At 36.5% G+C, this 14,090-nt stretch overlaps 2 protein-coding genes across 2 annotated transcripts in view; one reads left to right on the top strand and one right to left on the bottom strand.

The window, feature by feature from the left end:
• The window catches only part of ankrd11 (ankyrin repeat domain 11), a 151,232-nt gene extending 150,231 nt beyond the window's left edge, over window positions 1-1,001 (bottom strand). Inside the window, exon 1 of the mRNA XM_059537014.1 lies at window positions 566-1,001. The gene's annotated coding sequence lies outside the window, so the exon portion shown is untranslated. The remainder of the gene's footprint in view (window positions 1-565) is intronic.
• A 2,874-nt stretch (window positions 1,002-3,875) lies between these two features.
• Window positions 3,876-13,589, top strand: spg7 (SPG7 matrix AAA peptidase subunit, paraplegin). The gene is made up of 17 exons (XM_059536994.1): window positions 3,876-4,393; window positions 4,789-4,888; window positions 5,045-5,128; window positions 6,219-6,460; window positions 6,546-6,685; window positions 6,799-6,901; window positions 6,990-7,115; window positions 8,326-8,488; window positions 8,575-8,748; window positions 9,160-9,284; window positions 10,074-10,176; window positions 10,263-10,373; window positions 10,492-10,607; window positions 11,056-11,212; window positions 11,585-11,748; window positions 11,898-11,975; window positions 12,822-13,589. The coding sequence occupies exons 1-17, from the start codon at window positions 4,220-4,222 to the stop codon at window positions 13,035-13,037; spliced, it is 2,376 nt and encodes a 791-aa protein (XP_059392977.1). The 5' UTR covers window positions 3,876-4,219; the 3' UTR covers window positions 13,038-13,589.
• Window positions 13,590-14,090: the final 501 nt, after the last annotated feature.

Below are 14,090 nucleotides of genomic sequence, written 5' to 3'. Positions count from 1 at the left end.
AGTGATCTAGTATTTGTTGTCTGAATGGTGCGCTTCTACCCCAACGCAAATTATTATTATAGATCTTATTCTGTATTTCTATATACTCTGCAGCTTCTTCAGCACATAAAACCAATGTGGAAACAACAATATTTCCTCCCATATGTGCCCTTGAAACACGCATATATTAACATGCATCCCAGTTTGGCTGATTTCTGCAGGGTATCTGAGCCCGTCTGATCATATCCGATTCCCAGAGAGAGAGAACGACAACATGATGAGGATTATTTTCATTTCTCCAACTTCACACGCTCAGCTTCAGTTACTGCAGACCTTCATTATTATATATCTATACAACCCGTAGGAATGAATAAAGGTGCAAAATCTGACAAAATGCATATATTTTGAGCAATACGCCAACATTTCCTCGATTTCGGGGTGGGGGAGGGAAACAAGCCCCCCTTAGCAACGGGGCTAAAGCCGTAAGTGGGCTAACCATGAAAGTCGACGCATGAGAAAACGTACAGACGTTTTCCCGAAACAAAATGGCTTTTAAAAGAGTAAAGGGACAATCCAAATTGCTTACCTTATTCAAAACGTGAGCTACATCTACAAAATTATACTTGGTATTCCCTCCCGATGCTTGTTTTTCCCATTTGAGGCCTTCTGCTTCAGCGAGCTCCGATGCGGGAACATCCGAGGCGCGCGACGCTCATCTCAGTCCGCGCTCGCGCCAGCGTGCTAAGCTAATCACTGAATACCTCCTCCAAAAATGCGATGATTAAAATCTCTCAGGGCTCCGATAAACTGGTAAGAGAAGGGGTTATAAACTCTCCATCCGCCCCTTTAAAAGTCCACGGGTCTCAGTAACGTTAAGTTCGCTGATTTTGCTTGATTTGAGGTGTAAAATAAAATTCCGCTTTACGTTAATCCTCTGCGTCCGACTCCTTCCGAACAGTCTCGATCGGCCTTTGACTCGCTCTGACGAAGAGCGGACGCGAGGCGTTTGATACGCGGACTGTGATAGGCTGAAGCGTATGGGCGGTCACTGTTTGTTCCCCGGCCCGTTGCAACGGTGAAACTGGCGCCATTGTGGCTCTTGTTAGAGACGCTTCCACGTTGTTTTCTTTGACGGAACTCGAGCCGTAATGGCGGAGACAGTGACGTGTTTTTGCGAGCTCCATTTGGGTCAGAGGAAAATTGAGAGCTTGCTTGGGTATATGTAGTAAAGTTGTTTGCTTTTTTGTTTGTTTTTTAAGTAACGAGTGAACAGTGCTGCCGGAATTATTTGTCCTTATCCGGTTTTAATTGAGACTGATCTGAAACAGCCGTTTATTGTTATCTACAGCATACTTTATAAGTAGTATAAACGGTTTGTCGGTGACGGATTGCTAGATCATCAGCCACAGCACGATTTGGTTTCTTTGACTGTTGTCTGGTAAATGTATATTAGACGTGTTGGTTTTTGTTTTAATTTCGATTTGACGTCACAAGCCTCAGGGCTGTGACGCCGATGTCTTGCGATAAGGGCTTTGCTCCAAAGGGATATTGTCTCCAGACCTGCTATTATATCATTTTGGAATGGTTATGCTGATAATCTGTTATGGAATAATATCTGGAAACTTCCTCACAAATACTTAATCACAAACAAAATCAAAAAAATTTCACTTAAACTCATTTATAAATATTACCCATGTAATTATTATCTTGTGAACAGATTTAATTGTGATATTGATACAGTGTGTACATTTTGTGATCTACACGATGAAACATTTTATCATTTATTTTGGAGTTGTCCTCATACAATGTGTTTTTGGTCAGATTTCTGTTCTTTTATTAAGGCTCATGTCATGCCCAGCTTTCAACTGTGTTTTAAAAATGTTTTATTTGTTTTTTTTTCGCTTATGACAAATCCTTTCATAAGGAATATTACTTAATTAATCTGCTGCTTCTGTTAGCGAAATTTAGTATTCATAAGAGTAAATTTGGAGGAAACAAGCCTTTATTTTTTATTTTAAGAGCAGAAATTTTACAATACCTAGACACAATATTGGGTTTGAAAAATAAGAAAGCTACAAAGTGTGTCTCAATTTGTAAACACTTTAAAATTTTTAGTTAACTTGTAAATTTGTCACTGTTTATGTATGTTTTTTATGTTTGTTTATCTGCTTTACTCGTTGTACCCCCCTGACTGTAACTGTAATTCTTAAAAAAAAAAAAAAATGTCTTGCGATCAGAATAACGCAATGGCCCCCTCTATTGAAAATAGCCTAAACTAGCTGTCTGGGATACATCCTCCTCTATTCTCGACCGTATTGTTATTATTATACTCAAGTGTTCTGCCCTCACTTCGTATCCGAACCATAGACTGTATGAAAACAGATCCGAACATAAAAGACACACAAGCCCATACCTGCAAGCATGGGGGGAAAAGTTAGGACAATTCCAAGGGGGAATTGACTGACTGACAGGGGGCCCAACAAATAGGTAAAAATTAATTGTAAATTTTTGTTATATTATACACTGTATAAAACATCATCATTGAGTATATTTCAAATAATAATACTGTCTTTGATTTTACTTATTTTGGCAATAAAAGTTAAATATCACCACTGACCAAAAAATAAAACGTCCATATTGACCGACCCCCCCCCCCCCCCTGTATCTGCATGAAATGGTTTGGCCCTACCTTAGCGCACTCATCAGTGGCGGTGTTTCGTTAGTTGTAGACTAAAATTAATATCTGATGACGAAATGTATGCCGTGTTTTCGTTAACTAGACCAGATTGGACTATAATGTTATTTGAGGACTATTGGACATTCAAAATGCATCCTATAGGCTATTGTCTTTCAAAATGTGCGTCCCTGTCATTGGATTGCGATCGGATAAGGGCCGTTTGGATATCTAGTCTGTATAACAGCTGCAGAGGATGGATAGAATACCAAAATGTGAACTAGCGATCTGAAATATATATATATATATATATATATATATATATATATATATATATATATATATATATATCATATTTTTTATAAGTTGTAGTTATAGTTCACCAAAAAAATCTAAATTGTCATAATTTATTCAATATTTTCCAAATGTATTCCTTGATTCAAATTTCTCATTGATGTGGTCAAAAGAGAGAATAATTAATTATTATTTTAATTTGAAAACTACATATAAATTAGCTACCACTGTGTTAATGACTAAGCATCATTCCAGGGAGGCATAAGTGGCTTTCACCCTGTTACAACCTGATGAACCACTGAAACGATTTTGGAAACATTATTTTAAGGTAAAAAATGTTACATAGTGTTGCTTTAAGGACATTTTTATGGTGGCTTTTAATCTTGCATCAAATAGTGAACTGCATACTGTATGCAGACTTGCATTTACAAATCACCAGCAGTAAATATTGTGCTAATACTGTTATTGAACTACAAGAAGCAAGACAGTTGCAAGCCTTTGATTAGAGTTATGTAAAGCTTTTGATGGCACAGTTAGGTCCTATAGAGATGTGGTGACAACAGCTGTGCAGAGGGGGCCCAATTCGATTTTTTGTCATGGGGCCCAAAATTCCTGGCAGCGCCCCTGCCTGCAAGTGCAAATAAGAAAGCCAGACGTGTATAATCTTACTTCGACAAAAAGCTAACTAGTCCGACATGACTATCAATTATTTATCTTAATAATGACTGATTTATTTTGCCTATATTTCTGCACCATAACTAGATTGTATTTATTTTTCCACTATAACTTCATTTTAAATATCAGATTACAGTCGTTGTCTTTGCACATGCCCAACTAGAACTGTTTGTAGTTTTTTTTTGTTTCATAAACGTGCAAGTAGAACTACATTTCCCGTCAGCCCGTACTCGGCCTGTTTCCGTTCTGATTGGCTGATTCCGAAGGTGAAAGTTGAACAGACATGTTTGTTTTTCAAGCCCGCACGGTAAACGTCATTAAAGTTCACGGCTTTAGTAGTCAGTACAGCTTTATAATGGCCTTGTAGTTGTATAATGTAAGACCGTTTTGTATTAAGCATTTTATTTGTTCTGTATATGTGTGATACATTCGACCAGTCGTTTTACAGCAGCTATATTTGGCTGTGTTGGATAAGACCTGCAGAATCACAATGACAGATGCGTGAAAGCGCCTCTCAGGGAGGTCACATTAAAGACTGCCATATGTGTTGGTTTAGTATGTTTTTTATCCAAACGACGCGATAAACCATCATTTAGCATGGCAGCGCTTCTTTTGCAACGCGGAGGCAAATGTTACGACAAACGGCTTTGGTCGCTATCGTCTCGTTTCAGCTGTTTTCAAACCTGCATAAAACTCCCGGAGAGCAATGTGACTTCATACTTGCCTTTAGTGATTCCAAACAAACGAGGCCTAAAACCAGGACACATTCAGGTGAGTTATTTAAACGTCGATCAAGTGTTCTGTAAATGCTAACAATGCTAATGTGTCTATTTATGCTACGAATTTATGCGATCCTATGAACAGTGACGTTAAGTATATGTGGGACAGCTTGCACAATATGTCCATTGCTGATATAAGTTACACGGTTCATAAAGAACATATAGTTTTAATGTAATGTAGAACAGATATTTTTTTTATATGTAATAAAATTAGTGCATTACCTTTGAAAAGTCAAGTATGTTGGTATATTTATTTATTTATATTTATTTTTTTCTTGTGAAAACCGAACAGATGGATCATAATAATAGCATGTAATCTTTATGGTTATGCATGATCATGACCATGATGTTACTTGGGTGATTAACCAAGTTGCCATTGTTTCACAGAACATTTTGACAAAGCCTTTAATCCCGAGGCTTATTGGGCTTGAATTCCATTGTCGCTACAAATTGGTCACAAATCCTGTGAAACTTTGGAAACTATTAGGTAAGTATTGCATCTATTAAGTAATGAAGGTTAATTTTATTTATTTATTTTTGGATGGTTGGACAGAGCTTTGATGCAGAACTTCTGATTTTTGAATCCTAATGCTTTTTCTGAATTATGTTGCATGGCGTAATGTAAATGTTTTCACTCTGTCAGGCACTACTCACTATTTCAGTACATCCAACAGAAGACATGAAAAGAAAGAAGGTGGAAAAGGGAAGACCCCAGAAGAGGATGAAGGTATTTTCAGAATTTTTGAAACCGTAGTTTACAATCTACTTTCTAAATGCATCTTATTGTTAATGGTTTATTTGTATATTTTTTATTTTAAAATATCATATTCAGGACTTCTCCGATCATTTAGCCTGCTTAAACCCACTCTGACAAGCTTGTTTCCATCTGCCTCTGTATTTGAGTGCGGCATCCAAATCTCTAAATCCACTCAACAACTGGTAGAACCAAGTTGTAAACAAGTTTTTTGTCTTTTTCAATTATTTGTTACACTGGAATGTGCCTCACAATACAGAGCAAAACATCTGTAGCTACTTCAGTTTCCTCATGATTTTTTGTCTTTAAAGGGGCATTTTCTTTTAAAAATGTAAAAAAAAAAAAAAAAAAGTTGTTGTTGAATTCTTGCATTTAATTAATTAATAAAACTAGAATAATAAGGGACTGAATTGTTTTAAGATAATGTTTTAAATATTGGAACATAATGTAATTTGTTTAAATAAAAATGTTTTTTTAAATATAAAACTACAACTGTCAGTAAGTCCCTTTCTTAATGAGTTATTGAATCATTTATTATTTAAAAGATTTGTTTCAAACAGCTGATTCATTCAGAAATGAAGCAAATGTCCATCTTTATGAATGCATCATTGAATCATTCTCTGTCAATTCAATCAACAAAATGCAGTAACAAAACACCAGTGTGTCGTTTTTTTTTAATTGTTACAAATTCTTCAGTAGGTTATAATGAAAGGATAACAGTGCAATGGTGTATTTTTGTAAAAAAATAAAAATAAATGCAAAGTGAGCTACATGTTTGTTAATGTTATTGACGATTACAGTTTTATTGTAGACCATGTATATCACGTTCCTACACTGTCCTGCTTATTACATGACTACAGGTGATTTGAGTTAAAAAAAAAAATTTTTGAGACCATGAAGTAAAATGATAGACATGGAATTGGCACATCTATGTAGGACATCAAGCTGAATGGGACAACTGTCAATAAATGCAATTTGTTGACCCGTCAGACAGAAGTAATTCAAAGATATACTTTCATGGCAGATTATTCACACTTAGTTTATTTCATTGTTTACTCCCTAGAAGAGAAAAAGAGACGAGAGCAGGAGGACCAGATGTATAGGGAAAGACTGCGCACGCTCTTTATTATCGCTGTCATCATGAGCTTGCTCAACTCCATCAACACCAGTGGGGGGAACATATCCTGGAACGATTTCGTAAATGAAATGTTGGCCAAAGGGGAGGTGTCACGAGTACAGGTGGTTCCAGAGAGTGACATTGTGGAGATCTACCTTCACCCTGGTGCAGTCATCTTCGGCAGACCTGTACGTCATTTCACGCACAAGTGCCATATTTGATTTTAAAATAATTGTTGCTATTAATTCCAGTTTGACTAATTTCCTGTTGTAGAGACTTGCCCTGATGTACCGAATGCAGGTGGCCAATATCGACAAGTTTGAGGAGAAGCTTAGAGCAGCAGAGGAAGAGCTGAATATAGATACCAGAGACAGAATACCAGTGACCTACAAGCGCACAGGCTTCTTCGGGAAGTGAGTAATTTGGACCTTCCACAGAGCATGCAATCCTGGCAACCTGAAACAAAGATTCAAATCGACTGTTGGCATAACAAAGTATCTCTAGATCAATTTCTTGTCCTTCACAGTGCTCTTTATGCACTCGGTATGGCCGCCGTTGGGGTTGCAATTCTCTGGTACATCTTCCGACTGGCAGGAATGGGTGGGAGAGATGGCGGCTTTAGTGCTTTTGTAAGTCAAGATTCTGTCATTTACATTCATTGTAGAATTGTACAATTCAAACATTTTCTGATGTCATATAATCTGCCTGCTCCACCAGAATCAGTTAAAAATGGCTAAATTCACTATTGTTGATGGGAAATCTGGGAAAGGTGTGAGCTTTAAAGATGTCGCGGGAATGCACGAGGCCAAGATGGAAGTCAAAGAGTTTGTGGACTATCTAAAGGTAAGGGCATCTGAAAGTTAGACCCAAAACTTTATTTCCATTTATTTTGCAGTGAAATCTTCTAGTTATTCATGTTCAGTTTTACTTGGTGCTGCATTACTGAGAGCAATTCATAATGCTATGTGAGAAGGTTGCATTCTCAGCAAAAGGGGACCCTATAACAGACATTAGCATAAACTACAGTTGTGGGATCTTGATAGTTTTTGGGATTTTGGGAATAACGATAATTAGGCATTGTTTTGTGTTTTTATGCTGGTGATTTAACTGGTTTAGGCCTGTTGTGAACAGCTGACTCCCAAAGCTTTCATATTTTGCGTGGTGCTTAGAAACTTTTCATGTCCCCTTAAACTGATATCCAGAGGCACTTTTACCTTTTATAAGGGAAATGTCTTTCCTATTCTTGTTAGATGTATGCATCAGGTCAAATTCTTCCATTTTAATCAATAACTTGTTAGTTTGAATAGAATAGTGCAAAACTATCCACTTTATTTTTGCCGTAAGAGCAGGAACAGTCGTTAGTAAATTTAATGTGTCTGGCTTCCGGTGTCATCTGCTTCCAGCTAATTTTAACTGTACAAAACAGCTTGTTTTGCTGCCTGATATTTAAAACACGTGTGTCTTACACTATTATTAATGTATTATCCTAATTATGTATGCTTTTTTTCTAATTGTTTTTAGTGCAAACAATTTTACCGTTTACCGCACTTTATTTTCTTCAATATTTCCCTACAGCGGCTAATGAACCGGAAGTCTAGCACATTCAGAGAAAATGGCTTACTTCCGCATTGAATAGTAAGGTGGATAGACTGTTACCAACAGAAGTGGCACAGAATCTGCACCTAAATCTTTAAATTATATATATATACTGCAATTCCATAAATAATGCTATGAGATTATGAGTTGCTAAAAATTATATAGTTCTTGTTGGAAGCACAATAATTATTATTATTGTAGTATAATAATCACAGTAATCTTTAATAAGTGTTAACCTTCTTTCAGGTCAGTTTTCTCTTTCAGGTCAGCTGCAGTCATGGCAGAAATGTCAACATGCTTGTATCTAGCTACCTCAGTAATAACACATCTAGTTTTTGTATATACATTTGTAGATGACTCTAGCGCCCCCTTGAGTACTTGAGTTTCTACTGCCACAGTAATGCAGGAATGCACGTTACAGAGAGTTCTTTGCATATGATCTGTTTTCTTTTTGAAGAATCCAGATAGATACCTTCAGCTTGGGGCCAAGGTACCTAAGGGCTCTCTGCTCCTGGGGCCCCCTGGCTGTGGGAAGACTCTGCTGGCTAAGGCAGTGGCAACAGAAGCTCAGGTGCCCTTCCTTGCTATGGCAGGTTCAGAGTTTGTGGAGGTGATCGGAGGTAATTCAGTGCATTAAACTCTGTGTATTTAATCATCCTATTGCAACATCTTCATATTTACATCTGAATGATCTTTCCTCACCCAGGCCTTGGTGCCGCAAGAGTGCGAAGTCTTTTCAAAGAGGCTCGTGCTCGAGCGCCATGCATCGTCTACATCGATGAGATTGATGCTGTGGGGAAGAAACGGTCCACAAACATGTCTGGTTTCTCAAACACCGAGGAAGAGCAGACCCTTAACCAGCTGCTTGTGGAGATGGATGGTAATAATTAGAGAAATGCGAGAGTAGTCAACTAAATCAAAGCCCTTTACATGGGAAATGCTACATTAAAGTATTTATTTATTCACATATGTTTTGCTTTAAATGTAAGCTAAATACTGTGTTTAATTAAAGTCATGTTAGTTACATTTTATAACGTACATTCATTCAAAATAAAACTAAATCATTCTTGCATGAGTTCATTTATATCTCCCGGATGCAGTGTTTGCTATGGTAACAGGATAACAGCAAAACCTTGACTCTGCTGACCTAACTTTTATTTGATTTTTTTATGTAATAGACTATTGAGTTGGTGCTGCACTGCATATTTATTCAGTTGATTTTAGTCAGTGTCTGTATTGGCTAACATGATCAGCATGTGGCCTTCTGAGATTTTCCTTCTCTCTTTTCAAGGAATGGGTACCACAGATCATGTGATTGTCCTGGCCTCCACTAACCGGGCAGACATTCTGGACAATGCACTTATGAGACCAGGCAGACTTGATAGGCACATATTTATAGACCTGCCAACTCTTCAGGTAATGAATGTTCAAAATGCTTTTTTTAGGGACATATAGCAGCTATAGGCCACCTTATTCTGTTGTTAAGTTCTTGATTTTGATTTCAGATGTTCCAGTGTAAATATCATTTGCATAATCACATCTCTGCATTCTTCCTGGAGACTTTCAGTCTAGTAATGGTGAATTGGGCAGTTTTTCTAAGCAAATTCTAATAATTGTCCTGAGATAAACACACACTACATTTGGAAAATTTGTCATGTTACTCACCAAGGCTTAATTTATTTGCATGTTAAATGTTCTCACAGTTTAAACTACAGTTAAATGATTTTAACGGTTTTCTTTTTGAATAGATTTTAAAATGTAATTTGTTCCTGTGATGGCAAAGTTGAATTTTAAGCCACCATTATACCAGTCTTCCGTGTCTAGTATGCTGATATTGTGCTCAAGAACATTTTATATTATCAATGCTGAAATTTCTTGATGCTTAATATATTTGTGGGAACCATAATAAATTACCAATTAATATTTTGGTGTAAATAATATTTATTAAAAATAAAACAATTCAGCAAGGAGGCATTCAATTGTTAAAACGTGAAAACAAAGACATGTATTATGTTACAAAAATTTCAAATAAATACTGTTCCCTTAACTTTCTAATCATCAAAGAATCTTGAAAAAAAAATGCATTACAGAAATATTAGGTACAACTGTTCTCAACATTAGTAATAAGAAGAACTTTTATTTATAAATGAGCTCCAAATCAGCATATTAGAACGATTCCTGAAGGATGGTGTGATTGTGTTCTAGGAGAGAAAGGAAATCTATGAGCAGCACCTGAAGATCCTGAAGCTTACTCAGCCAGCAGACTTCTACTCTCTGCGTCTGGCAGAGTTGACACCAGGCTTCAGTGGTGAGGGTTGTTTTGACTGTGACTGTGTTATCTCCTAACACCACGTCCTGCCACAATTGCCCTTTGTGCATTGTTCATATTTCCAGGGGCTGACATCGCCAACATCTGCAATGAAGCCGCCCTTCATGCTGCCAGAGAGGGCTACAAGTCTATTGACACCTTTAACTTTGAATATGCTGTGGAGAGAGTCATCGCAGGTATTCAGCTCCTAGATTCAGTTAAGCTAAAAATAGAGTACTCTGATATTGCATTACAGATTTCTACACAATTGGCTCCTTATGTGTGTGGGTTTTTTTTTCTTTTCTTTTTTTTAAGGGAGTGTGAAGAAGAGTAAAATCTTATCTAAAGAAGAGCAGAGGGTGGTGGCTTTTCATGAGTCTGGTCATGTTTTAGTGGGATGGCTGCTAGAACACACCGAAGCAGTCATGAAGGTAAACACACCACTTTTATAGTTCTTGAGCTATGTGAATTTTGTGCTATTTTCTTAAGTCTTAAAAAAAAAAAAACATGGAGGGGCAGATCTAACTTTTGGTTTTTGAAAATATTGGCATTTACATTTTAATGTGAACTACCTCTAGGCCTGTTCAGGTAGAGTGATAAAAGAATCCAGCAATTGTGAACTTTATAATGCCAGATCACAGATTTGAATTGAGTTAAGATGACTGGAATAGGTTTTACAAGAAAATACTATTATAGTCTGTCTGCTTCCAAAATTTCACGTTTAATTCAGTGTGGTGCTTGCTGTTTACTAACAATTTCTGACCGAAACATGTTTCAAAGTAAGCCCTATCACTTTGTGAATAATATTAACAATGTATTAATATATGCGAATTCATTGAGATGTCGTGTTTGTTTTTTAACTGTGGACTTGTTCTCCAGGTTTCAATTGCTCCCAGAACAAATGCTGCTTTGGGCTTTGCTCAGATCCTGCCAAAGGATCAGTATTTATTTACTAAAGAGCAGCTGTTTGAGAGGATGTGTATGGCTTTGGGTGGACGAGCCTCTGAAGCCATCACCTTCAATAAGGTCACCACAGGTATGACATATACACACTGATACACATCTAATATGATAACACACACACCTTTAAGAGGAGAGTTATGAATACATATTAGAAAAACAAAACTAGCAGAAATAACAGTAATTGGCATGAAACAGTGTGATAATAGAATAGAGTGCTTATTTAAATATTTTTCTATTATTATGTTCTGTATGGAGATGACATGAGTGAGAGAAAAATATTTAAATGTAGCTTTCAGGCGCCCCCTGGAGGACCAATGCACATTGACTAGTAGGAAATGGTTATTTGCAAGGAGCAATTGTGTACCCAGTAGTACAGCTGCAGACCTGACCTCAGAAATACTTATAGGTAGTATTAGACACCAGCTAACTTCGAAACTTGTTGTAGGTGCTCAGGATGACCTGAGGAAGGTGACCCGCGTGGCTTACTCCATGGTGAAGCAGTATGGCATGGTTGCCAGTGTGGGCCAGGTGTCCTTCCCTGACTCCAACGATCAGGGAGGTATTGGACGCAGACCATTCAGCCAAGGACTCCAACAGCAGATGGATCATGTGGGTGAAAGAACATACTCACCCGTTTATTGTTCTACTGGTGTGGTGTGATGATGTGATGTTACAGAGGCTTGTATGGGTGCTAAATATCAGTTGTTTTGAATATGTGTGTGTGGTTATTCATTTGTTTTCTTTTCTCTCATGTTCAGGAAGCTAAGATGCTAATAGCAAAAGCCTACAGGCACACAGAGAAATTGCTTTTGGACAACAGAGACAAACTTATTTTGGTAAGATCTAAAATCTTGAAAAGAATCATGAAAGGAAATCATGAAAAGAAAAAAGTTAAGAAATTTCTAAAGATCAATTCTAAGACATTCATAAAAATGTTCCTAATTGTAGTTCTTGAAGAGAGTCTCAGTCTCAGGAAGTTCTCAAATATTTTCTTAAGAATAAAACGGCAGGCTTTGGGTTACCTGTTTGTATAGTGGATTTTACTGAAGACTTGCTGATCAACTCGATGAAAAACACTTTAAAGCCCATCTTTTTGTCACGCAGATAATCATAAGCATGCATGAAGAGAGTTCAGAATTTATTTAGCTTTTTTTTTTTTTTCGCTCTGTATTTTTAAATGGAAATGTTTAACAAAAATGAGAAAAATATTATTTTTTTCTTAAGAAAGATTTCTAAATTTGGCTCTAAATCATCTTGGCAGATTAAGTAATTTCTCATTGTCTCTTATTTTATACTCCTAATACACTCACTTTTTTGTTACATACTCATGTACATATAAGATCTTAAGCATACAAAGCTATTTTGGACCTCTCAGTAAATATGTATTACAGAATATAAGATCATATTCAGTTTGATTTGAATTTAGAAGTTTCTGTTCTTGCATGTAAAGTTACATCGATGAAAAAATGCCAAAATGAGCATTTCCTTTTTGTCGTATTGGGGAGCCAAAGTAGAAATTAAGAAATATTTAAGAGAGGCTTAAAATGGTCAAATAAAATTTTTTCTGTTGTTTTTATTTCAGTAGGCTTTCGGCAAGCTAGGCAGAAAATCCTCATAGCATGCCTTTTTTATTACTTTTTTCGGCTCGCATGAGGACTTGTTTTTGTTTGCTGTGTCTTCAGCTGGCTAATACCCTTCTGGAGAGGGAAGTGGTCAACTACGATGACATTGAGGCTTTGCTGGGACCTCCTCCGTTTGGACCCAAAAAGATGATTGCCCCTCAAAGCTGGGTGGAGGCTGAAAGAGACAAGCAGGACACTGGTGAAGATGAGCCACGGAGACCCCAGAGACCCCTCCGCAAAGACAAAGATGATGACATCAACCTGAGTCCAGCGTGAGCTCCACAACATGCGCAGTCATATTCAAATGTCTAAACAGCCTTTAATGGGAACGCATGGAAGTTCAAGAGCGAATCGACTGCCCTCGAGGATCAGTCTGATTTTCAAAATTGTGCTTTTAAGGCGAAAAAATGCTGTTCTTGCCCTTGATGTTGCAGCTCTGTTCTGCTCTGATTGACTGAAAAATAATGGCAACATATGTGCGTGGTTTAGGCTGATCATTGACCAGTAACTATATTTGAAATGTCTTTATGACAAACAACAACAACTTACAAGCATCAATCAAGCATTCAAGGGTAAAATATAAAGTGTTTTTTTTTTTTTTAATAAGGTAGCTCTCTCTTAAAGAGTAGTAGATGCCTCCTTTGAGAAGTTCATGAATGCTTTTTGAGCCTCTTTCCGAACCTTACAGATCAGCTCTTAATTGCCTAAGAAACCGGTTCATTAGACCAGATAAGCATTGCCAGTGCTATGTCTGAAGTCATCTTGTGATGTCAGTGGATATTCTGCACCATATGCAATAAATTATGAAAAAAAGTTGAATTTCAAAGAGTTTTTATTTTACCAATTAGATTTTAGTTAATATTATTAGCTATTTTATTTTACCATTGATCGTAAATGTTTTTGGCAGATGTGTTTTTTGTTTTGATGAAAAATACTCTTTACTGAAAATACAGACATATTCATAACTAAAAGAAAAGATAACATTTCACGTTTTATTATGAAATAAATATTAAAAACAAAACTATTTAGTTTCAAATTGGGAAACACAGAAACTACCAAAATTATTACAATAGGCATTATGTAATAAGGAAAAACTTCCTCTTGAGGGAAAAAAAAAATACATTTAAGGCATCATTCATTTGGCAAACTGTTAATATGCTGCATATGAAAATACTCTTTAAATGTCTGTTTTACTTGCTAAAGTTAAAATTAGTATTACAAGCACAATTATAACACAAGATACTAATGATGTATAAAAAGAATAATAACAATTGATCTAAAGATTAAAAAAAAAAAAAAACATTTTATCAGTAAATCTGTCTCAAAAAT

This window comes from Carassius carassius, chromosome 3 (assembly GCF_963082965.1).
Source record: "Carassius carassius chromosome 3, fCarCar2.1, whole genome shotgun sequence".
In the NCBI taxonomy this organism is placed as follows: Eukaryota; Metazoa; Chordata; class Actinopteri; order Cypriniformes; family Cyprinidae; genus Carassius; species Carassius carassius.
This window is presented reverse-complemented; position numbering and strand designations above follow the sequence as displayed.

Excerpts from the sequence above, each read along its gene's own strand:
- spg7 (XM_059536994.1), top strand. The coding sequence starts at position 4,220 with ATGGCAGCGCTTCTTTTGCAACGCGGAGGCAAATGTTACGACAAACGG. Across the intron at positions 4,394-4,788 it reads TAAAACCAGGACACATTCAG|AACATTTTGACAAAGCCTTT; the intron begins GTGAGTTATTTA and ends ATTGTTTCACAG. Across the intron at positions 10,608-11,055 it reads ACACCGAAGCAGTCATGAAG|GTTTCAATTGCTCCCAGAAC; the intron begins GTAAACACACCA and ends CTTGTTCTCCAG.